Raw genomic sequence first — 26,479 nt, 5'->3', positions numbered from 1 at the left:
GTTATGGGATATTTTGCAATTATATATTAAAATATTAAGCTAAAAGGTAACTGGAAAGGTAAATCTGAGAAATACTGTACCTTGTCTATATTAAATTCTTAAGTATGATACTTGGGCTTTCTGGTAACCAATATGTATGTTAAATAAAGGGAAGAAAGTTTAAAGCTAGGAAATTAATAGAGGATAAAATAATCTGAGTTAAAAGGAACCTTAGATATTATCTTCTTTCCAGAAAAGTTAGATGAATTACTCAGATTTATAGAGTTGATGACTGGCTCGAACCCACATCTTCTTTCTTAATCTGCATTTAGGGCTCATCATACCTATTGTCTCTCTCTACCATTTGTCATCAATACTTAGCTAGTTGTAATAAAAACATTATTAACCTATAGTAGTAAATAATATCATAATTAATTATAATTAGCAAATTGAGACGTTTTAAATTTAATCATCCCACTCTCTTACTACAGCCTTTCAAGTGTTCGTCTCCCATGTTACCACTTTCTGCACAATGTAGTTTAGGCTCTTTGATCCATTGTTTCAACTCCCTTCATTATGCATTCATCTCACATATCCTGTAAACCCTCAACCCAATCCTAGATCTCTAATGTATGACTTTTCTGTTTCTGTAGCCAGACGACTATACATACTTGCTACAGAAAAATCACATCTTTGTAGATTGGCACCAGCAAAAATTCATGGTCTCCAATCTTAAAAATGTCCTTCCTGTACTTCCTGTTGTGTTCCTTTGCCCTCATTCTTCATAGCAGCTCTTTCAAGCCTCTTATTGCCTTCTTCCTTTCTCCCCCAGCCAGCAAATGACCTTACTTCCTGTTTTCCCAGAATATAAAAATTTTTGCATCCTTTTCTCCTTTCTAATACAGTAGAAGAGGTAAGCCAACTTTATATCTGGATCCCTCATTCCTTTTTCTTCCTCCTCCTTCCATTGAGTATTTCCCTATTCTGATTTTTTAAAAAGACTTTTTATTATGGAAAACATCAGATTCATAAACAAAAGTAGAGAATAATAACCATTCATGTACCCATTATCCCTCTTCAACAGTTATCAACTCAAAGCTAATATTGTTTCATATATGTCCCTCCATCCACACTTCCAAATTTTGTTGAAGCAAATCCCAGACACGTTATTCCACTGATAAAATTTTCATTGTATATTTCTAAACGACTTTAAAAAATAATCACGATACCATTATTCCTTGAAAAACTCAGTTATTCTTTAATATCATCAGACATCCAGTCAATGTTCACATTTCCCCAAATGTTTGTTAATTGCTTTGTTTTACAAAAATTATTTATTTTACACTTTCTAAAAGTTCAGATCTAAGTAAGGTCAATGAAGTCCAATGGTTATATCACTTATCTCTTTTAATCTATAGGTTTCCCTTTCCAACTCTTTTTTTAATTTCCTTGAAATTTATTTGAAGAAACTGGGTCATTTATTTTATAGGGCTTTTCACAATCTGGATTTTGCTGGTTATATCCCCGTGGTGTCTTTAACATATTCTTCTGCCCTCTATACTTCTTGCAAATTGATAGTTGGAGCCAGAGACTTGAACAGATTCAGATTCGATTTTGTGGCAAGAATACTTTATAGGTGGCGTGTTGTTATTCTCTCAGGGGATACATCATGTCTGGTTGTTTCATTGTTTGCCTTTGGTTAATTAGGGGGTGAAAATGGTCATATTAAAATTATTCATTCCTTTATTTCTCTTGAGTCTTTTTTTTCTCCACCATTAGCATTTAAGCATCTCGCTTGGTTGAGAAAAACAACAACCCAGAAAAACTGCTTTTTAACATTTCCATCTGTTTCTAAGATTTTTATTCATGGTACCATCTTTACTTCATCTTCTTGCACACTCATCAGCCCATTTGGATGTGGCCATTTTACTGAAACCATTCTCATCAAGGTTATCAGTAGGAGCTCTATACTGAATGGAACAGACCCATTTCAGACCTTATTTTACTTGACATTTGGGTAACTTTGGGTATTGTTGGTTGCCTCTCCTTGAAATACTTCCTTGACTTGTGACATATTCTCTCTTCTTTTTACTTTTACCTCTTTAATTGCTTCCTCTCAGCCTCTGTGGTAGACTCTTAAGTGTTGGTGTTGCTCTGCCTGGCTCTAGCCTAGGGCTTCTGCTCATCGTACTGTACACATTCTCCATAGGTCATGTCATCCTTTGTCATGGCTTCAGTTATACCATCTCTTAGCTGGTAAGTACCAGACCTTTTTCCCCCCCCCCCCATAGGTTGGTTCTTTTCAGAACTGACTTGGTTGTACAGCTTCTGACTAGAAATCTCACAGGCACCTTGGATTCAGTGTATCTAAAGATGGAATGAGTCACACTTACTTCTTCATCCCCTCACACATAGTTCTACTTCGTTCAACTTATTTCTAATCTAGAAATCTAGAAGTTTTTTGAGTCGACTCCTTGACTGACCTTTTACTCTCACCTTTCTAGTTCTCTTTATTTACTGCTGCTATTCTAGTGTAGATCTCCATCATCTATCACCTTCATTACTGCAAACCTTCTATCTGGTTTCTTCCTTTCCCGTCCTCATGGTCCATTCTTCACTATATAAATGAGAATGATTTTTCTAAAAAACTTATCTAATGGTTTACCATTGTCCGATAAATTATAAAGACCAGTGCTTGTTTTGTGACCTAGCCTGTGCTTACCTCTTCAGCTTTATCTTTTTAAAAATGTATTTATTCATTCATTCATTCATTTATTTAGTCTGTGTTGGGTCTTCGTTGCTGTGCGTGGGCTTTCTGTAGCTGCTGCGAGTGGGGGTTACTCTTCGTTGTGGTGCATGGGCTTCTTGTTGCGGTGGCTTCTCTTGTTGCGGAGCACGGGCTCTAGGTGCGTGGGCTTCAATAGTTGTGGCATGCAGGCTCAGTAGCTGTGGCTTGCGGGCTCTAGAGCGCAGGCTCAGTAGTTGTGGCGCAAGGACTCCGTTGCTCCGCGGCATGTGGGATCTTCCCGGGCCAGGGCTCGAACCCGTGTCCCCTGCATTAACAGGCGGACCCTCAACCACTGTGCCACCAGGGAGGTCCCCTTCAGCTTTATCTTGAATCATCACCCGCTATGTGGAAGTACTTGTCACACTTTTCACGCAGTTTTAATTGCCTGTTTCTTGGCTGACTCTTCCAGTAGACTGCAACTTCTTCAGTGTAAAGACCAAGTCTTTTCTTTTCCCTCATTAAACCTGATGCCTGGCTCATAGTAACTGTTTTGTGTATGTTTGTTGAATGAATAAATTTGTGCGTTACACTACTATACATTCAGTGATTTATGCATGCCTTGGTTTTATCGTTATTAGATCATGCTAGTATTCCAGTACTATTGTAATTCTCGTACATTAATTTGCTTTTTTGTCTAGAGGCAGTCTCTCCATAATTAAATTGGACCCTGTAATGTACCTAATACAGTAGAGTTATTTCCTGATTAAAACAGGGATTTTTGCTATGTTTCTTTTTTACTCTGATTTATATGATTAATTCTCTGTCAGTGGATTACCATTGTCCCAGATAATGGAAATCTGTAGACAGTTCACATAGTCACAACATTAGATAATCCTTACCCTACTGTAACCTTCGTTAGAGTGTATGAGTTCCAAGATAGTTTGGCATGGCATGACTAGTGAGATTTAGAAAAGTGAGGCTTAAATAATTAAGAGATGTTAAATACCAAAGATGGTTGGTTTTCTCAGTTGTCCATTGTGCTTGGTTCTCAATCCACAATTTATTATTCACATTAGTCATATTTCTCTGGATTTAGACATAGTGGTAGTGGTGGCTTTCAGCTATTATTTTGAGGTAACTGGGCTACAGGTCAGAAGAATCATTCAAGATTATAAAATAAATCCCTGATTATATTTACTAGTATTGCTTAGTGGAGAAGGATCTCCATTGAAATCAGCAGCTGCCATTGGGAACATATGAGTACTCACTCTTTGACTCAGGGCTCCTATTTAAAAGCAGGGTCTGCTCTCTCATTTTTCCTCCTTGACTGGCTTATTCACCACTCTCTATCCCCAGTGCCTGGAATCGTGCCTGACATGGCATGGAAAGGGTACTCAAGAAATGGTCTTTGACAGCATAGTGGTTACCAGAGGGGAAGGGATGGGTAAAGGGAATCAACTGTATGGTGACAGATGGAACCTAAACTTTTGGTGGTAAGCACTCTGTGGGGTACATAGAAGTAGAAATACAATGCTGTATACATGAAACTAAAATAATGTTATAAACCAGTGTTACCACAATAAAAAATAAAAATTGAAAAAAAGGTACAAACTTGCAATGAGTAGTGAAGAAGTCCTAGAAATCTAAGGCACAGTATAGTGAGTGTAGACAACAGTAATGTATTATAATCATCAAACTTGCTCAACAAAAGACTAGAACTTAATTATTCCAACCACTTTTTAAAAAATTATGTAATATGATAGAGGTACTAATTATCACTACAAAGGCAATGATAATATTATAATCTATAAATGTATCAAATTAACATATACCTTAAGTTTACACAATGTTATATGTCAAATATATTTCAGTTTTTAAAAAGATATCATATATTTATTTTTTTAAAGGGTTATTTTTTTTAAGTCTTTATTGAATTTGTTATGATGTGGCTTCTGTTTTTTTTTTAATTTTTTTATTTTATTTTTTTGCGGTACGCGGGCCTCTCACTGTTGTGGCCTCTCCCGTTGTGGAGCACAGGCTGCGGACACGCAGGCTCAGCAGCCATGGCTCACGGGCCCAGCCGCTCCGCGGCATGTGGGATCTTCCCAGACCGGGGCACGAACCCGTGTCCCCTGCATCGGCAGGCGGACTCTCAACCACTGCGCCACCAGGGAAGCCCTTGGAGAATAATTTTTTAAAAAAATATTTATTTATTTGGCTGTGCTGGGTCTTAGTTGTGGCACGTGGGATGTTCGCTGCGGCATGTGGGATCTAGTTCCCCAACAAGGGATCGAACCCAGGCCCCCTGCATTGGGAGCTCGGAGTCTTAACCACTGGACCACCGGGGAAGTCCCTGAAGAATAATTCTTTAAGAAACAATTCTTGATTTTTCTTTTACCTACATTTACTCTCATTGAGCTGATCACAGTACTTTTTAGATACTGTATGGAAATTGGCTTTATAGTGTTGCAAGTGTAAAGAAAGGGCTCTGAAATATTAGGTAATGGGGTTACAGAATTGGATTACTGTGTGAGCACAAAGAAGATGTACTTCATTCAGTTTTTAATTTTTTTTTAAACACATACTTCTTAAGTACACAATAAATTGAAACTGCTAAATTACCTCTTCTTTAAAAAAATTTATTTTATCTTTGGCTGCGTCGGGTCTTTGTTTCTGCACACGGGCTTTCTCTAATTGCGGTGAGCGGGGGCTACTCTTCGTTGCGGTGCGCAGGCTTCTCATTGCAGTGGCTTCTCTTGTTGCGGAGCATGGGCTCTAGGTACGTGGGCTTCAGTAGTTGTGGCACGCGGGCTCAGTAGTTGTGGCTCCCAGGCTCTAGAGCGCAGGCTCAGTAGTTGTGGCGCACGGGCTTAGTTGCTCTGCGGCATGTGGGATCTTCCCGGACCAGGGATCGAACCCGTGTCCCCTGCATTGGCGGTGGATTCTTAACCACTGTGCCGCTGGGGAAGTTCCTAAATTATTTCTTGATTAAATGCATTGGTTAAGAGGGCATGAGATTGCTAAATGGCTTGTTTACATTATAAGTAATATCAGCTATTCTAAGATCACTAGTAACTAATATTCAGTCTTCAAGGTTACTTCAGTTATGGTTGGAACCTTTGGCTTGTGGACAGTTTCTGAAGTACTTATCTTTGTTACTTTTTTCAGGTAATGCTTCTTTTTGTAAATTAGAAAATTTGTTTTTTTATCATTAAGGGAAAATTATTGTCTTCTCTAGAAGTTGTATGTTAATATTCAAAATTTAATAAAATTGATATCAATATATCTAGCAGGTGTCATGGTTGTGAGTGGGTAAATTTTAAAATAGTGTTCTTTTTGCTCAGTAAACTATTAAAGATAATTTAAAATTCGTAAAATGACTATTTTAGCATTGATTTTCACAGTACGTTAAAAAACATCATCTGATATTCATACTACCATCATAGTAAACCTCACCTTTGAAAGTGTATACTGCAAATAATAATTTAGAAATAATTTAAGTTCTAAGTGAAAGAAATAATCTTTCTCTCTTTCTTCTTAGGTGGAATGAACCTTACTTGTTGAATATCTCCTGGTTACTTGTTGGATTCACTTGTGGAAGAATCATTTTCCCCTGCGTGGAAGCCACTTAGTGGCATATTTAATTATAAATCCAGGGATTGCAAAGTTTTTTGATTTCCCAAAGGAGGGACATACCACTATATCAAATAAGCTTGACATTACAGCCAAAATGGTGCTGTCCCAGAGACAACGAGATGAACTGTAAGTTCCTCTGTTTTGTGATTTTTAAAAAATCCTCTCATAAAGGACAAAGTAGTAAATTAAAATACAGCTTTGGGAGACATATTCTAAATTAAAACTATTGTTGTGAGAGTTCAAATATTGGTTTGGGCTATTTGGTCTGATTTTAAAACTGGGTCTTATTTTGACATAGTATTATTTACCCGTTTGACATAAACGTGTGTATGTTTAAAGCAAAGCAAACAAGTAAGTTAGTTGGGTTAAATTCTATCCTAAGCATGTCTTAACTATCTTATGTTCAATAGGAAGGTAGGTGCTTCAAAGCTCTTCAAAATTTTTTTGTCTGGAATCCATGCATTAGAAAAATGAAAGCTTTTTTGTTGTTTTTACTGCTAATGCCTTTCCTTTTTGTCTTACTGTGTTATCTTTTATCATCCAATCACTATTGTATTTGAACTTTATGAGGTGGCTAGTATAGTTAATGCAAATGCGTTAATGAAAGAAGCATGAAATGATTTGACTACTGCTATTTTATAGTATCTTATAGCATCTCATATTTTATAATATTCTATTTTTGTAGGTGAGGAATATACGGGGAACATTTAACTTCATGTTCTAGGTATTTAAAAGATTTTCTGTGGGTTTTAAAAAACTTCATTTGGAAATAATTTCAAATTTATAGAGAAGTTGTAAGATTAGTACAAAGAATACTCATACATTTTATCCAAATTCACCTATTGTTATTTTTTACCATTTGCTCTATCTTTTGCACTCTAGCTGTGTGTGTACAGTATTTTTTTTCCCCCCTGCGGCACGCGGGCCTCTCACTGCTGTGGCCCCCCCCGCCGTGGAGCACAGGCTCCGGACGTGCAGGCTCAGCGGCCATGGCTCACGGGCCCAGCCGCTCCGCGGCATGTGGGATCTTCCCAGACCGGGGCACGAACCCGCATCCCCTGCATCGGCAGGCGGACTCTCAACCACTGCGCCACCAGGGAAGCCCCAGTATTTTTTTTTCAATTGGAGTATAATTGCTTTAAAATGTTGTGTTAGTTTCTGCTGTACAATGAAGTGAATAAGCTATATGTATACCTCCATCTCCTCCCTCTTGGACCTCCCTCCCACGCCCTGCCCATTCCACCCATCTGGGTCATCACAGAGCACCAAGCTGAGCTCCCTGTGCTATATACAGCAGGTTCCCACTAGCTATCTATTTTATACATGGTAGTATATATATGTCAATCCTAATCTCCCAATTCGTCCCACCCTCCCCTTCCCCCAACCCGTGTCCACATGTCAGTTCTCTACGTCTGCATCTCTGTTCCTTCCCTGGATATAGGTTCATCTGTACCATTTTTCTAGCTTCCACATATATGAGTTAATATACGATATTTGTTTTTCTCTTTCTGACTTACTTCACTCCACAGTATTTTTTTTAAAACCATATGAGAGTAAGTTGCATGCATGAATGACCTTTCCCCCAGGTACTTCATTGTGCGGTTCCTAAGAATAACTATATTCTTTTATAAAACCACAGTACAGTTAGCAATTTCAGTAAAATTTAACACTGTCACAATACTTTTTACTTAATCTACATCAGTCTTGTTAATTGGGCCAATAATGTCCTTTATAGCATTTTTTTCCCCCTCTCTGGTACAGCATCCAGTCTAGGATTTGGTATATTTAGTTGTCATGTCACTTTAGTCTTATTTAACCTGGAACATTTCCTCAACATTTCTTTGTCTTTTATGACATTAATATTTTTGAATAGTCTTGAAAAAAAATCTTTTTATTGAATGAAAGATTCTTTAAATTCTATAGTGCTTTGCAATTTTCAGAAGCTTCACACATGATTTCATATAATCCCATAATAACTCCTTTTTCCTCCCTACCCCTATGTTGCCCCTTCCCCACTTCCGTCACCCCACTGGTAACTAACCACTGGCTTGTTCTCTATATCTGTGAGTCTGCTTCTTTTTTGTTTTATCCACTAGTTGTATTTTTTTTAGATTCCACATATAAGTGATATCATACAGTATTTGTCTTTCTCTATCTGACTTAGGTCACTTAGCATAATGCCCTCCAAGTCCATCCACGTTGCTGCAAATGGCAAGATTTTCTTTCTTTTTTTTTGGCTGAGTAGTATTCCATTGTATATATATCACATCTTCTTTACCCATTCATCTGTTGGCAGACACTTAGGTTGCTTCCATACTTTGGCAATTGTAAGTAATGCTGCTATGAACATTGGGGTGCATGTATCTTTTCAAATTAGTGTTTTTGTTTCTTTCGATATGTACACAGGAGTAGAATTGCTGGGTCATAAGGTAGCTCTATTTTTAGTTTTTTGAGAAACCTCCATACCTTTTTCCACAGTGGCTGCACCAATTTACATTCCCACCAACAGTGTATGAGGGTTCCCTTTTCTTGCCAGCATTTGTTATTTGTGAGTCTTTTTTTTTTTTTAGTAGAGTATTTCTCATTTTATGTTTGTCTGTTTCCTCATGATCAGATCCAGTTTATGCATTCTTGGACAGAATACTACATAAATAATTTTATATTCTTTTCAGGATATCATATCTAGGGACACAGAATGTCCATTTGTCCCTCAATGATGATGTTAATTTTGATCACTCAGTCTAAATGTCTCCACTATACAGTTTCTTTTATTTCCTTTTCAGCAGATAAGTGGGGAGATATTTTAAGATCATGCAAACATTTTTCTTTCCTGTCGATAATTTCTCCCCTAGATTTAACATCCATTGATGATTCTTGCTTGAATGATTCTGTACTACAGTGGTGGCAAAGTGATGATTTTCTAACCCCACTACTCATTCTGTATTTGTTAGCACTCAGCATTTTACTGTAATCAGTGGACCTTCTTTTTCTCCTTTTTATATACTTCTCTTTTCATTATTGGTATTAACTCATGGGTTCTTATATTTTCAGTTATCATTCATTACTATTGTACTGTTTTGGCGCTTGAATTGTCCCAGATTGTCCCACAGGAGCCTCTTCAGTTGGCTCTTATCTATGCCCCTGTCATTTTTTGTGAGCACCTCCTTACTTTCTAGGATAACAGGATATTCCAAGCTTATTGTTTACCTATCCTGTCTTAACCTTAGAATCAGCCGTTGCTCTAGAAAGCCCTGGTTCCTCTTAGTGGGGAATGGTATTTGAGACCAAGATATGGGCACTAAGTGTACTCGTTACTACTGAGATGTCTTTGCTTCTGGGCCCTTTAAGTAGACGGAACTAGGACATACATGTATGTATTAACACATATACAGACCCCCTAGCTCATATGTATACTAAGGTTTCTCAGTCTTTGCACAGTTGACGTTTTGCGCTGAATAATTATTTGCTGTGGGGGCTGTCCTGTACACTCTTGGTTGTTTAGCAACATCCCTAGCTTCTACCCACTAGGTGCCACAACCAAAAATATCTCCAGATGTTGCCACTGTCCTCTAGGAGGGCTGTCATACTTCCAAAATAGTTTTAGAATTATTACGCTCATACCACTACAAAAAACAAATCTCCTGGAAAGGGTCCAGAGTTTGTATGCAGTTCTCCCCCCATCCATCCTGCCCAAGACTGAGAGTATATAATCAAATACTGTGTTTGTAACTTACGTGGATTTGTTTTGTACTATTTTTTCCTCTCACTCTTCATGTAGTTATATCATTCATTTGAAATACAGTTGGGTTCATGTGTTCTAGTGTTTCAGTTTCTGTGTTTTGCATCACATCCCCTTCCTATCTTCTCTAGTTGTGGCGAGCCAGGGCTACTCTTCGTTGCGGTACACGGACTTATTGCGATGGCTTCTCTTGTTGCAGAGCACGGGCTCTAGGTGCACAGGCTTAGTAGTTGTGGCTCGCGGGCTCTAGAGCACAGGCTCAGTAGTTGTGGCACATGGGCTTAGTTGCTCCGCAGCATGTGGGATCTTCCTAGACCAGGGCTTGGACCCGGGTCTCCTGCGTTGGCAGGAAGATTCTTAACCACTGCACCACCAGGGAAGCCTGCAAATGTACTTTTATAAGCCTGCAAATGTACTTTTATATTATTGAAGGCATGTCTGGTTTTTAATGTCTTATTTCTAAGTCACTTCAGATCCTTTTCTTCTAGATACCTTGTGTGAGCTGACTGCAAGTCATGCTTATTACCCTCATAATCAGGATGAATATTTAAACATTATGGCCAAGAATAGAGCTTTTATATATATGTGTGTGTGTGTATGTATGTGTATATATATATATAATTTATTTATTTTTGGCTGTGTTGGGTCTCTGTTGCTGTACACGGGCTTTCTCTAGTTGCCGCGAGCAGGGGCTACTCTTTGTTGCAGTGCGCGGGCTTCTCATTGTGGTGGCTTCTCTTGTGGTAGGCACGCTGGCTTCAGTAGTTGTGGCTCACAGGCTCTAGAGCGCAGGCTCAGTAGTTGTGGCGCATGGGCTTAGTTGCTCCGCGGCATGTGGGATCTTCCCAGACCAGGGCTCGAACCCATGTCCCCTGCATTGGCAGGTGAATTCTTAACCACTGCGCCACCGGGGAAGGCCCAAGAATAGAGCTTTTAATTTGACTAAAAATCAGTTGAGAAGGGGAGAACCTGATTTCAGGTGGCCAAGTTTTTATAGAATTTGAGATAAGAATTGACTTAAAAGTGCTCATCAAGCAAAAAAAAATTGTCTTACAGATCTAAATGTAAATTTGGGAAGTAGATTTAGTGTCTCCCAATTTTTAGTAAGGAAATAAAATGAAGGGATTTGCTTTTTCTCCTATTTTTGAAAATGATGTGAACATATATTTACTATGATAGCAAGAAACAAATGTTTATGTACCTCTTACAAGTAAGATATTTTTTGGCACCTCTTTTAGCCTTTGTAACATTTTAGCATTTCTGAAGGTTGGATAGCAGTTAGGCTATAAAATTCTTTGAGGTAGTTTTGGAAAAGAAATGAAATAAATTTTAACAAACTTGAAACAGGTAATTTGTGATTCAGCTCAGCAAATGTGTATTGCCTGCCTTCTGTGTTCTTACTACTCTAGGGCATATAAACATGAATAATAACATGAAAACATTTTTGTGGATATGACAAACATCTTTATTTTATAGATAAATCGAGGATAGGAGAGATTAAAATTATCCAATTTTATGACACTAATAGAGGCAGTTTTCTGACTTTAAGTTCACTATTCATTAAACAAAATTCCATTACCAAAATTAATATATGTCAAAAGTAAACATAACCCCCTACTTTCTCAGTCCCACTTTCCAGAAGTGGCCACCATCACCTCTGTATATTATAATTTTTTCACATATTTTCATGTTTTTACAAAACTTACATGAACATCTTTTTTTCCTTAAGATTTATAAGATAGAATTATACTTTACAACCTGTTTTTAATATTTTTTGTCACCCTTTCTTTGAGTTTGGAAATGGTACTATCTGTTGTTAGTTCATCTAATAGCTACTTATAGCAAAATAAACTTATACCTCTATTTTTTTAAATCAAATTTTACACATTGATTTCCCCCCATGAAAGATGAAGGGAGTCTGTTACTTTTATGTTGTCCTGGTTGATAATATTTGTACTGTTTGATTTGATGTTCACCCCTAGTTCCTTTGTGCCACACTTTCCCATTCTTGTATTTTTTAACAGCTGTAATGAAGTATAGTTGATATACAAATAACTGTACATATTTAATGTGTACAATTTGATGAGTTTGGACCATTCTTGTATTCTTATTTTGATTCCTCTATTGTTGGGTAGATTTTGTCATTATGTACCTTTTTGAAGATGGACTCATGAATAGACCTCTGTGGGTCTTTGCATGCTAGAGACTAATTTTTTCTTTCTCCCAAAATGAATGACAAGTGAAAAGTGAACAATTTTTATATTACACATTCTTCCCAATCAGAGTTATAAATATTAAGGAAAAAAATTGCCATGCATTAGACTGCAAAGAAAATCTCAAATCCCAAAAAAGCAGAAATCACATAGGCCTCATTTGCTGACCATAATGCAATAAAAATACAAATTAATAGCAAAAGGAGAGAAAAGAGAAATCTATTCATGTGAACATTTAAAAATATACTTCTAAATAACTGTGGAATAAAGAGAGCAAAATAAAACTTATGAAGTGAAGAAATCAGTAATAATGAGGGTACTCACCTCTGGGTTATAGCCCACGTAGCATACAGAAAATTAGATGGTCTTTACTCTTTTAAGAAAAAAAAAACAAAGATGAGAAATGAACATTCAATTCAAGAAAAAAGGAAAATAAGGTTAAAGGAAGCAGAGGGAAGGAATTAATAATAAGAGCAGAAATTAATTAAATAGAAAATATAACTTGGTAACTTGATTGGTAAAATTAAAAACTAGCTTTAAAAATAGACAAAACTGGGCTTCCCTGGTGGCGCAGTGGTTGAGAGTCCACCTGCCGATGCAGGGGACACAGGTTCGTGCCCCGGTCCGGGAAGATCCCACATGCAGCGGAGCAGCTGGGCCCATGAGCCATGGCCGCTGAGCCTGCGCGTCCGGAGCCTGTGCTCCGCAACGGGAGAGGCCACAACAGTGAGAGGCCCACGTACCGCAAAAAAAAAAAAAAAAAAAAAAAAAGAATCCACTTGCCAATGCAGGGGACACGGGTTCGAGCCCTGGTCCAGAAAGTATCCCACATGCTGCAGAGCAACTAAGCCCATGCGCCACAACTACTGAAGCCCACATGCCTAGAGCCCGTGCTCCGCAACAAGAGAAACCACCGCAATGAGAAGCCTGCGTGCCACAACGAAGAGTAGCCCCCACTCACCACAGCTAAAGAATGCCTGTGCGTAGCAACAAAGACCCAATGCAGCCAAAAATTAATTAATTAAAAAATTGATAGTAGGGGAAATTGCAGTGGGTCTGGGAGAATATGGGAATGCTGCACTACCTACTCAATTTGTTTCTGTAAGTCTAAAATTGTTCTAAAAAATAAAGTCTAAAAAAAGGATGTTACAGAGTATGTAAATATGAAAAGATTTTTTAAAAAATAGACAAAACTGAAAGAAAAAAGACACAAATGAACAATATAGTAATGAAAAAGGCAGCATAAAATGAACTCAGGTGCTTTTCAAAATTATGAGAATGTTCTGTCCTGTTAGATTTGAAAATCTAAATGACCTGAGTGATTTTCTAGGAAAATATATATGATAAAATTTGTTCAGGAAGAGGTGGAAAACTTGAATAGATAATTGACTGTAGAGGAAATGGTAAAAATAGTTATAGATTTCAAGTCCAGATGATTTTCAAGCCTAGACTTTCTGTCAAGTCTTTAAGGACCAGTAACTTCCCAGATTATGTTGTCTCTTCCAGAACATAGAAAAAGGTGGAAAACTTAGGAGCTCATTTTATAAGGGTAGAATAACCCTGATAGTGAGACTAGGCAAAAGGAAAATAACAACGAACATTACACACTAATTTTTTACATGAACTCAGATATAAAGCTACTAAATAATATAACAACTGAATCCAGTAGCATATGAGAAAAGTTAATAATGGCCAAGTATGATTTATCCCAGGAATGCAAAGGTTTTTCAATATTTAGAAACCTGTTAGTGTAATTACTATATTAATAGGAGAAAAAATGTGATCAATCCAGGAAATACAGAAATAGTATTTTTAATAATCCTGATTGTTAGAAGTTTCTGAGAAAATAAGGAATAGAATATTTTCTTAACTTGATTAAGGCTCGTTGCCAGAAATTTACAGCAAACATTAGAAATATCAAGTGCATTTCCATTAAAGTCTAGAAGAAGTTCAGAATTCCTACGTTCCTGCTACCATTTAAACTTATATTTGAGATTCTAGCCAATGCAGTGAGGCAACAAAAAGAATTAGATAAAACTATAGGAAAGGAAAAGACCAAATATATTTGTAGGTGATAGCATCTACGTAGGAAATCCAACAGAATCAACTATAGAATGATTGGGTTTAGTATGGTGGCCATAAACAAGATGGCATTCAGAAATAAATTGTTTTTGTTATCAGGTAATATAGTAGAAAAGATTACTTTGCCCTGTTTCTAGTGAAAAACGTGAATAATGGGAAGGTGTCAGAATTTTCATATTATTAATAAAATTAAATAGAATCCCAATCAAAATTCAAACAGAATTTTTCATGAATTTGACCAGCTTGATTTGAAAAGTCATCTGGAAGAGAAAAATGGTTATGAAAAAATTATAAAGGATTAATGAGAAAGCAACTAATTGTACCAGATATCCAAACATTACTACAAAGGTAGTAAGTAAAATATTTGTGGACTAGGCAAATAGGTTAAGGGGACAGATAAAGTTCAGAGACAGGCCCATTTATCCATAGAAATTCAGCATATGGTAAAAGTGGCTTTTCACATCAATAGAGAAAAGATGTACTGTTCAGCAAATAGTGTTAGTACAGCACATTGTTAAGATAAACTTGAATTCAGATGAAGTAAAAGCCCAAATGTTGTTAAACACATAAAAATTACAGTGTAGAGGACTTGCCTGGTGGCACAGTGGTTGAGAATCTGCCTGCCAGTGTAGGGGACACGGGTTCAAACCCTGGTCTGGGAAGATCCCACGTGCCGTGGAGCAACTAAGGCTGTGTGCCACAACTACTAAGCCTGCACTTTAGAGCCTGCGAGCCACAACTACTGAGCCTGCGTGCCACAACTACTGAAGCCCGTGCGCCTAGAGCCCGTGCTCCGCAACAAGAGAAGCCACTGCAATGAGAAGTCCGTGCACTGCAACGAAGAGTAGTCCCAGCTTGCCGCAACTAGAGAAAGTCTGTGCGCAGCAACGAAGACCCAATGCAGCCATAAATAAATAAGTAAGTAAGTAAGTAAGTAAGTAAGGTATAGAAATGGTAGAAGAAAATACAGTCTTTTGGTAGGAAAAGACTTCCTAAAGATACCAAATGTGGAAAACAAAAGAAGTGGTAAATCTGACTATATCGAATTATAAAATTTTTGTAAGAAGAAAGACCTAAAACAAAATTAAAATACAAGCGACCTGCAGTGGAAAATATTTGCAACACGTATAACAACGGAATGGCATCTAGAGTATATAAAGAAGTCCTAAAAATTGATAAACAATTATCACAAACAACCAGTAGAAAAAAGAAAAAAATATTACTAAGGCCATTCACAAACAAAACAAATTTTAAAATTGGCCAGTAAACATGTGACATAGTGTTTAACATCCGTAAACAAAACAAGATACATTTTGTTCTTTAAACAATTGTCCAAAATGAAAATGATGATAACCTTGGCTAGCAAGGGTGTAGGGAAATGGGTTCTCTCAGGTACTGGATGGATGTATACATTGTTATAATTTCTTTAAAGGTCAGTTTGACAGTATCTTTTAAAATATGTTCTTTGATCTAATAGTTTTCTTTATAAAGAGCTCTTTTTAGCACATATGCAAATATTTCTGTATGGATAGCTATGTAAAATTATGTATGTTTATTGCATTGTTTTCAGTGGTAAGAAACTGGTAACAACCTAAAACGGTCTATCATTAGGGTCATGTTAAATATGGTACATCCATTCTATGGGATACTGTATATCAGCTTAAAAATGTGGTATATTTATGTGTATGTACACGTAAAGAGGTGTAAAATCTATTGTTCAGTCAAATAATGTGGTTGTTAAATAAGATGGTATGATACGTTTCTGTTAAACACCCACACACACAACTAAGCATTTCTTTTGTGCCTTTATCTGTGTAGGTGCACAGATAAAGGCCTGAAAGGATATGCACTAAACTGTTAACAGTGGTTACCTCTGAAAAGTGAAATTGGATAAAGGTAGAACGAAGATTTCTGACAGTATTGTTTCAGTATTTTAGAAAGCAAATATATTTATTTTTTGTGTAAGTAAAATAAAAATTTAATGGATTTTCTTTTAAACAAAAAAATTATAGATAATTAATCTTCTCTGGCATTATAGGTTGCAATGGAGAAGCTTTAGGTCAGCCTGTTTCTCCTTGCTTTTCTGCCTAGGGTATCCATAGTATTTGTTCACTTATCTTCATGTTCACCAAGGTAGGTTTTGGATAGTCTTTATTTTAAGAACATTTGCTCTTATTATATCAGTATTTGGTTATATTGTATTATGTCTTTTTGGATTCCTTTTGTTTTGATTTTGTTTTATGTTACCTTAGATTTTTTTGAAAGTATAGAGTGTTCATCTATAATTTTCTGCTGCTTCCAGGGGTTATTCTTCCTCTCTAAAGCATGCTTTTCTCTCTATTTTACTTGCTTTGATACTTTTCCTCTTCTCCTCTTAAAAAAGTTTGCACGGGTCCTTTGTAGCATGTTTTTTTTTAACTTTTTTTTTTTTTTTTTTTTTTTCTGTGGTACGCGGGCCTCTCACTGCTGTGGCCTCTCCCGTTGAGGAGCACAGGCTCTGGACGCGCAGGCTCAGTGGCCATGGCCCACGGGCCCAGCCGCTCCGCGGCACGCGGGATCCTCACGGACCGGGGCACAAACCCACGTCCCCTGCATCGGCAGGCGGACTCTCAACCACTGCGCCACCAGGGAAGCCCCTTTGTAGCATTTTTGAGGGCAGTTCTGTTCGTGGGAAAAAGTGAGACAAAGCTGGCATAGCTTAAAATTGAGTGTGGTGTCTTAGTACACCTTTCTACCATATTAGTACAGTCCTTTGCCCTTGGGGCATTTTACGTCAGCTTTCCATGACCTTCCCAGGTGAGCTAATCTTCCTCAAGTGATCTCAAGGCTTTTTTGGATAATTTATTGTGTCTCTGTTAGCTAATTCTCGATGGCTCGTGTAAAGCTAATTCTCTTTACTCTTCTCTTAAATCCTGCTTTACCTGTAGACAGCTTCACTGCCCTAAAAATCCCCTTTGCTTGCATATTTGTCCATCATCCCTCCTTCCTCTCTCCAAAACCCCTGGCAACCACTGATCTTTTTACTCTCTCTGTAGTTTTGCCATTTCCAAAAGTTGAAATCACGTGGTATGAGGCTTTTCAGAATGACTTCTTTCACTTAGCAGTGTGCATTTAAGGTTCCTTCATGTCTTTTTGTTACTCTAATATATTTTTAAGCTTTGTTTTGCTTTAAAAAACTAACGTCTTCAGTTAGTTGAGGTGTTCAAGTTTCTCTTCTGCATACATTTGAACATTGTATATATTTAGTATCAAAGAGTGGTTCTGTCCTGGCCTTTAAAAAAAAATGAAGATCTGTACTTCCCTACACACTTAAAGTTGTACATGGGAGTACACTACTACCTCTGTGAATTAGAATCTTCTTAATACTGGGCAAGAAAAGTAAAATACATGAATTGGGTGCTGGGACTGAAATGAGACTGTAACTAATTCATATCCTCTCGGTTTCAAATTTTTATTTTAAAAAGCTATGTATTTTCTTTGACTATAAAAATAAGTATATATTTAAACATAAACTTCTTAATATATTGCTTTCATCTGGCTTATGTTTTGAGGTTCTGCTGCTTTTTAAACTTTAAAAGGTTGATAATAATGAAACCTGTAACCATATTTCCTTGGGGTGAAAGAGTATGAGGCCTTCTTGAGTCTTCAAAGGAAGATTAAAGTATTCTCAGTTTGTGTTATATTTAATCTTTTTATTCTTTGTAAGTTTTTAATTGAAATATTTCATTCAGTAGAATGCATCATATTCTGATAATTCCAGATAACAAATAATGACTTACTATAATTTAGGAGTACTGGTATTTTCTCCTGTTGTTAATGTTAGATTTATCAAAACAATAACTAGTAAACAAAAACACATACTTCATTTGTGAAATTAAACCAAAATTATAAAATTGCTGAATGTTTCAAAAACTGTATTTCGACATTTGTAGAGAAGAGTGAAATGTAGGCATCTCTAAAGATAATAAAGATGTGGTCATCAATTTCTAAATTGTTGATTTTTCTATAGAACTCATACAAAGCTTTTATTGTGTCATATGACATTTCATTCACTGAAATTTTTTATTGTATTTTAGAGGATTGTATTAGAAGAGAAGTCATACTGTAAAAGAGAGGAAGGCAGTGCCACAAATACTATTAAGGAAGTTGAGAAAGTTATATGCTGAGTGGCTCCTATTGTCTATGTGAGATTGAAGGTCAACTGAAAGGTGGGATGCAATTAGGTATTTGAGTGTGCGAAAAGGAGACCAGGGACAAGTGAATGATTCATCAGGCAGCACTGGAATGACAACCACTTGACCCATACCAGTTCTAAAAATATAAATCCATTATTAGCTGTATTGTAGATCATTGACTATCTTGCTGTTCAGTGCAGAATTAAAATTATGCTCCATCAGCAAATGGAACTTGTATTTAGCCAGGTAATTCTGAGGATGCTTGTTGTGACTATGACTTGATTTTAAAGGATCTTTACTTTTTACTTTTATGCTTTAGGGCTTGGCTTACTTATGATGCTCTTCCTTTATTTAGTTGGTATCCCATCTAATCTTCTTATATGCTTCTGATAAGTAAGTCTTAAAAATATCACTTAAATTAAACTACCTTTTCTTTTTTTTTTTTTTTTTTTTTGCGTTACGCGGGTCTCTCACTGTTGTGGCCTCCTCTCCCCTTGCGGAGCACAGGCTCCAGACGCACAGGCTCAGCGGCCACGGCTCACGGGCCCAGCCGCTCCGCGGCATGTGGGATCTTCCCGGACCGGGGCACGAACCCGTGTCCCCTGCATCGGCAGGCGGACTCTCAACCACTGCACCACCAGGGAAACCCAAACTACCTTTTCTTGCCTTGCATGTCCTTCATAATCTGTTTCTGTCCTGTCTTTCAGCCATTTCTCTCATATCTTAATCTCATTTCCAATATTTACATCTATTATTTAGATAGATCACTTTTGAGCAATTTTAAGTAAAAGTGATTATAGGCATTCTTTTCTTGTTCTCAACTTTAATGCAAATATTTCTAGTGCTTTACCATTAACTATAACATTTGTTGGTTGAAGGTTTGAGGGGTTTCTTTTTAAAATATATTTTTTAAAATAGTTATTTATTTGCCTGGGCCAGGTCTTTAGTTGAGGCATGCGGGATCTTTAGTTGCAGCATGTGGACTCTTAGTTGTGGCAGGCAAGCAGGATCTAGTTCCCTGACCAGGGATCAAACCCAGGCCCCCTGCATTGGGAGCGTGGAGTCTTAACTGCTTGACCACCAGGGAAATCCCTAAAATATTAATAAGAGATGTCTTTTTTTTTTTTTTGAGTTTGAGCTTTTTTTTTTTTAACATCTTTATTGGAGTATAGTTGCTTTGCAATGGTGTATTAGTTTCTGCTTTATAACAAAGTGAATCAGCTGTACATATACATATATCCCCATATCTCCTCCCTCTTGCGTCTCCCTCCCACCCTCCCTATCCAACCCCTCTAGGTGGTCACAAAGCACCAAGCTGATCTCCCTGTGCTATGCAGCTACTTCCCAGTAGCTATCTATTTTACATTTGGTAGTATATATAAGTCCATGCCACTCTCTCACTTCGTCCCAGCTTACCCTTCCCCCTCCCCGTGTCCTCAAGTCCATTCTCTACGTCTGCGTCTTTATTCCTGTCCTGCCCCTAGGTTCTTCATAACCTTTTTTTTTTTTAGATTCCATACATATGTGTTAGCATACAGTATTTGTTTTTCTCTTTCTGACTTACTTCACTCTGTATGACAGACTCTAGGTCCATTCACCTCACTACAAATAACTCAATTTTGTTTCTTTTTATGGCTGAGTAATATTCCATTGTATATATGTGCCACATCTTCTTTATCCATTCATCTGTCAGTGGACGCTTAGGTTGCTTCCATGTCCTGGCTATTGTAAATAGAGTTTCAGTGAACACTGTGGTACATGACTTTTTGAATTATGGTTTTCTCAGGATATGTGCCCAGTAGTGGGACTGCTGGGTCATATGGTACTTCTATTTTTAGTTTTTTAAGGAACCTCCATACTGTTCTCCACAGTGGCTGTGTCAATTTACATTCCCACCAACAGTGCAAGAGGGTTCCCTTTTCTCCACACCCACTCCAGCATTTATTGTTTGTAGATCTTTTGATGATGGCCGTTCTGACTGGTGTGAGGTTTTTGTAGCTTTGATTTGCATTTCTCTAATGATTAGTGATGTTGAGCATTCTTTCATGTGTTTGTTGGCAGTCTGTATATCTTCTTTGGAGAAATGTCTATTTAGGTCTTCTGCCCATTTTTGGATTGGGTTGTTTGTTTTTTTTGATATGGAGCTGCATGAGCTGCTTGTAAATTTTGGAGATGAATTAATCCTTTGTCAGTTGCTTCATTTGCAAATATTTTCTCCCATTCTGAGGGTTGTCTTTTCATCTTATGGTTTCCTTTGCTGTGCAAAAGCTTTTAAGTTTCATTAGGTCCCATTTGTTTATTTTTGTTTTTATTTCCATTTCTCTAGGAGGTGGGTCAAAAAGGATCTTGCTGTGATTTATGTCATAGAATGTTCTGCCTATGTTTTCCTCTAAGAGTTTTGTAGTGTCTGGCCTTACATTTAGGTCTTTAATCCATTTTGAGTTTATTTTTGTGTATGGTGTTAGGCAGTGTTCTAATTTCATTTTTTCACATGTAGCTGTCCAGTTTTCCCAGCACCATTTGTAGAAGAGGCTGTATTTCTCCATTGTATATTCTTGCCTCCTTTATCAAAGATAAGGTGACCATATGTGCATGGGTTTATCTCTGGGCTTTCTATCCTGCTCCATTGATATATATTTCTGTTTTTGTGCCAGTACCATACTGTTTTGATTACTGTAGCTTTGTAGTAGTGTCTGAAGTCCAGGAGCCTGATTCCTCCAGCTCTGTTTTTCTTTCTCAAGATTGCTTTGGCTATTCGGGGTCTTTTGTGTTTTCATACAAATTGTGAAATTTTTTGTTCTAGTTCTGTGTAAAATGCCATTGGTAGTTTAATAGGGATTGCATTGAATCTGTAGATTGCTTTGGGTAGTATAGTCATTTTTACAATGTTGATTCTTCCAATCCAAGAACATGGTATATCTCTCCATCTGTTTGTATCATCTTTAATTTCTTTCATCAGTATCTTATAGTTTTCTGCATACAGGTCTTTTGTCTCCTTAGGTAGGTTTAGTCCTAGGTATTTTATCTTTTTGTTGCAGTGGTAAATGGGAGTGTTTCCTTAATTTCTCTTTCAGATTTTTCATCACTAGTGTATAGGAATGCAAGAGATTTCTGTGCATTAATTTTGTATCCTGCTACTTTACCAAATTCATTAGCTCTAGTTTAGAGCTAATAGATTAGCTCTAGTAGTTTTCTGGTAGCATCTTTAGGATTCTCTGTGTATGGTATCATGTCATCTGTAAACAGTGACAGCTTTACTTCTTCTTTTCCAATTTGGATTCCTTTTATTTCTTTTTCTTCTCTGATTGCTGTGGCTAAAACTTCCAAAACTATGTTGAGTAACAGTGGTAAGAGTGGGCAACCTTGTCTTGTTCCTGATCTTAGTGGAAATGGTTTCAGTTTTTCACCATTGAGAACGATGTTGGCTGTGGGTTTGTCATATATGGCCTTTATTATGTTGAGGTAAGTTCTCTCTATGCCTGCTTTCTGGAGGGTTTTTATCATAAATGGGTGTTGAATTTTGTCAAAAGAATAAGAGATATCTTTTGTAATGTTAATGAAGACCTTTCCATTTTTAAGGAATGTTTTAAAATCAAGAATGTTGAAGAATTTGGTCAGATATACATTGAGATCTTCATCATGTACCATTCTCATTCCCTTTCTCTTCCTCAGTCCCCTGCCTATAATGCTTATTCCTTTAAGGCCCAACTCATATCTTGCCTTTATAAAAAGATTCTTCTATTCAGTCTCATTTGTCTCTTTTTTGAATTAGTTTTCACACCCTTTGGTAACTTTGGCTTTGCTCCTCAGATAGATTTATAAGTCCCTGGAAGGCAAGGAACCACAACCTAATCCTCTTTTATATTCCCTAGTATGAAGCTGGGAATATAACAGACACTCATCTCTTCCTGCATTCCCTTTTTTTCTTTCCTCCCTTGTTTTATAGTGAAATTTTGCTTTACATTTAAAAATGTAAACATTTCAAACTTTTCAACATATGACAGTTATATTGGCTATTCTTTTTTTTTTTTTTTTTTTTTCTTTTTGCGGTATGCGGGCCTCTCACTGTTGTGGCCTCTCCCGTTGCGGAGCACAGGCTCCGGACGCGCAGGCCCAGCGGCCATGGCTCACGGGCCCAGCCGCTCCGCGGCATATGGGATCCTCCCAGACCGGGGCACGAACCCGTATCCCCTGCATCGGCAGGCGGACTCTCAACCACTGCGCCACCAGGGAGGCCCTATATTGGCTATTCTTATCGTACAGCCCGACTTCTCCATACGGGTTTCTTAAGTATGCAAAATAATTTTTTACAGTAATGGATCTAAATGGATCTCACAGTTAAATAAAATAAATATCTACAATTACTATAGACTTTAAAGTTAGAGGAAAAGGGAGAAGATGTTTTTAAAGTTGTGAGTTGTATCGAAGAACTGAGGCAAAATATCCCCCCTGTGGAGACGTTGCTGACCTCTTTTATACTAGGCCATGCAACTTCTTTTTTTTTTTAATAAATTTATTTATTTTATTTATTTTTGGCTGTGTTGGATGTTCGTTGCTGCACACGGGCTCAGTAGTTGTGGCTCACGGGCTCTAGAGTGCAGGCTCAGTAGTTGTGGCGCATGGGCTTTGTTGTTCTGCGGCATGTGGGATCTTCCCAGACCAGGAATCGAACCCGTGTCCCCTGCATTGGTAGGCAGATTCTCAACCACTGCGCCACCAGGGAAGCCCGCAACTTCTTTTTAATGTCAATCAGTAATACACATGTGTATCACTAATTTGAAACAACATAATTGGGAGGCTGGCCCAGTTAGTGTGAAGTGATGTCATAATCACACCTTCATTTACGTTATTGTAAGGTTACTTTTTTTAACAGATTAAAAGAATAAAGAAGAAGACATAAACAAGGGGGAGGATCAAAACTGAACTGTTCAGTGGTGCCTTCTGCTTTGTCGTTCCATTACTCAAAAAATTTCATCTAAATATGAGAATGAAAAGTAATAATGCTTTTTTGTGTGTTCATGTTTTTGGTTTTGCCTTTTTAAAAGAAATCCAACATGGTATACTTATATACCATTTTATTGCTGCTGTGGTATGGAGAGTGAGGGGTGGATGTTACCTCAGACCCAGATCTCTGCTGAAGAGAAATGGTAACTGACAGGCTAGTATACCAGGTGCATATTCTTTTGCTTAATGATGAAGATAAAGGTCCACTCACCCTGGCTCACCCAAATTTTATTTTCCTTTACTTCATCACTGCCAGAATAAGGTCTCATTGTAACCTCTTGCTGTGCTTATACTTGTCCCAAGACTGGTAGTAGTTGAATCCTGGACTACCCTTTTGGAGTAAGTACCTTCAAGTGATACTTGAAGGATGACGAAGGATGATCATTGTAACCCTTTGTCAGGGCCCATAAGATTGGATAGGTGTAAGACCTATGGCCAGGAGCTCATCATATCAGTGCTCCCCTTTCCCCAGAGATTCAGTGGGTGGCTGTAGCATATTTAAGAAGTCATGTTACCGGGCTTCCCTGGTGGCGCAGTGGTTGAGAGTCCGCCTGCCGATGCAGGGGACACGGGATCGTGCCCCGGTCCGGGAGGATCCCACATGCCGCGGAGTGGCTGGGCCCGTGAGCCATGGCCGCTGAGCCTGCGCGTCTGGAGCCCGTGCTCCACAACGGGAGAGACCACAAAAGTGAGAGGCCCGCGTACCGCAAAAAGAAAAAGAAGTCATGTTACCTACCTGTCTAAGACTTGGTTAATATCCTATGGCAGCAGCTTATGGAATGACCTGCAGTAGTGTCTCTGCACTTGAAATGAACTTTATTCACATCTTCCCCAGGATTATGTAGTTCATCTTGGTGTTTGTCTAAAATGGCATAGCCTGGGGTGTTGTGAGGGTTGTCTTCTGGAACAGGGCTAAAGATGATAATGTACTTCTGGGGGTGTGAACTTGTATGCTTGATCCTGCTGGGTCTTCTCATTATCTTAGTGGTGTGCCCTCCTAACCCTGCAGACATCACAGTCATTGGGCCACTGCAGACTTTTAGAACAGTGCACATTAACTCCATTGCTTTCCTTATTCTTGAGTATGTGAGATCACTGCATCTTTTCTAATGAGCCTGGTGAGAAAACATCTGTTTGTCAGCTACTGACTTAACCTTGTTTCTCCTCATATAAACAATAAAATTTAACTATTTATAGAATTCCTAGAACATTTTTATTCAACCTTAGAATGCTAGAGTACACAGTTTGAAGAAATACTGTTATTGTCATTTTGGTTTCAAAAGGCCGAATTTTTGATTCTCAGCTTCACCATTTATTAGCCAAAAAAATCAGTTAAGCTCTGTGAGCCTCAGTTTCTTTACCTGTGAAAAACAGCTTCCATCTCAGTCTCCTGTAACGCATGCTCTGTAATTCCCTCTGCTTCAATTTATATTCGTAAGAGATGCAGGGGACCCCAAAGTATTCTGCTTTTATTGTTGGTGCTATCCAATCTTTTTAGAGTTGTTTTTGTTTAACTAGCAGTTCATAGCATTTAGAAAAACTTTTGAAACTCTTATCTCCCTTTATAAGAGTGTGAGGGTGTGTATGGATTGGTAGTGTGGCGTATTATGTTATGACTGATACCACAGCTACAAAAATTATCCTAGAGATATAAGAACAATGAAGAGAGTGTAAGAAGTCAGCTAAAATGCTTAGAATATAATCCTTGCATTTTAATAAACTTGAAATAGTTTAGAAAAACAAACACAATCTCATTTGTTATTGTAATAGTTTCAAAGGACAGCAGTAGAATATGTCCAGTGTGGTACTATTCCATATGTAAGCCTAAACTCTGTCTAACCAATTCTGTTTGTTCATACATAAAAGTCCTTCATCTCAGTTCGTTCTTTTGATTTTAACCATTTTCTCTGATTCTGCATGGGGTTATTGGTTTTGGTTCTACTCAGAATGACCTGTTGCACTTCTGCATGAATTTTTCTTTGATCCTAGTGATAGTTGCTTTTCTTCATCTCCTAAGCCTTAGTAGATTTATTTAACTCATGTGTATGAAGTTTCTTTGAGAGATTATTATAAACTTGTGCTTTGATGTCCACTTGTTTCCAAGGGGATAAATCTTCCATCCTAATAAAACTGATGAAAATCAACTCTAGGTCAACAACTGAAATTAGTAGCAAACTCTAGAAGCACCTTTTATTTTAGGCTCTTAGAACCAAGAGATTCTTCAGTCTTATTTATTCTTACTTTAAGTGATGGTGGTACACCTTGCCTGAGTTAGAGGTTCCACATTCTCTGGATCAGATAGTTAGCTTAGATATTGAGTGATGAAGTAACAGGGGCAGTAGTGCCAAAGTTATCTGGCCATGGGAACCTGACTTAAGTTTTTTGACTCTGTCAACACCACTCACCTGACATTGTGGTTAGAAGTGTGACTAAGAGGTCTGACTAAATTGTACTTGATGCCGAAATAAAATTGACTAGACTCTTCTGGGACCGGGTTGTAGACTTTGTACATCATCAGTATGTTGTACTACCCCTAATGGTATCATACTTGCTTAAATTTCAGTTTTAATTTGCCATATTTTTGTATATATCCCTTGCTCTCTGGTAGTTCAGTATTATGATATTTTAATGCTACGTAATAGCTCTTTTTCTAAACTCTTAACAAGTAATACTGTTAACATTTAACCTTCATTAGAAAGAGAATGCATCCCTGATATTCTCAAATCTCACTGCTCCTCCCCAACTCCAGTATTTTACAGTGCTCATGTGAAGCCTGACTGTGGAGTGGAATACTGAGGCTACTTTAAGTTCTGGAACTGCACGTGCTAAAGTCAGCAGGGACCTCTTGGTAGCCAGATTATTTGGACACTTTTTAGACTTTACTTGACCTCTCTCAGATCTTTGTCATTGATAGCCATTTCCA

The 26,479-nt window shown here is 37.7% G+C and overlaps 1 protein-coding gene across 1 annotated transcript in view; it reads left to right on the top strand.

Moving 5' to 3' along the window:
• Positions 1-26,479, top strand: part of PAFAH1B1 (platelet activating factor acetylhydrolase 1b regulatory subunit 1) — a 76,619-nt gene that overhangs the window by 29,505 nt on the left and 20,635 nt on the right. The window contains exon 2 of the mRNA XM_082605381.1: positions 6,249-6,469. Within this exon, the coding sequence (XP_082461507.1) occupies positions 6,438-6,469 (32 nt within the window). The 5' untranslated portion in view covers positions 6,249-6,437. The remainder of the gene's footprint in view (positions 1-6,248; positions 6,470-26,479) is intronic.

This window comes from Mesoplodon mirus (genome assembly GCF_964341445.2).
Source record: "Mesoplodon mirus genome assembly, chromosome: 18".
NCBI lineage: Eukaryota > Metazoa > Chordata > Mammalia > Artiodactyla > Ziphiidae > Mesoplodon > Mesoplodon mirus.
Note: the sequence above shows the minus strand (reverse complement) of the source record. Positions and strands in the feature narration are given on the sequence as shown.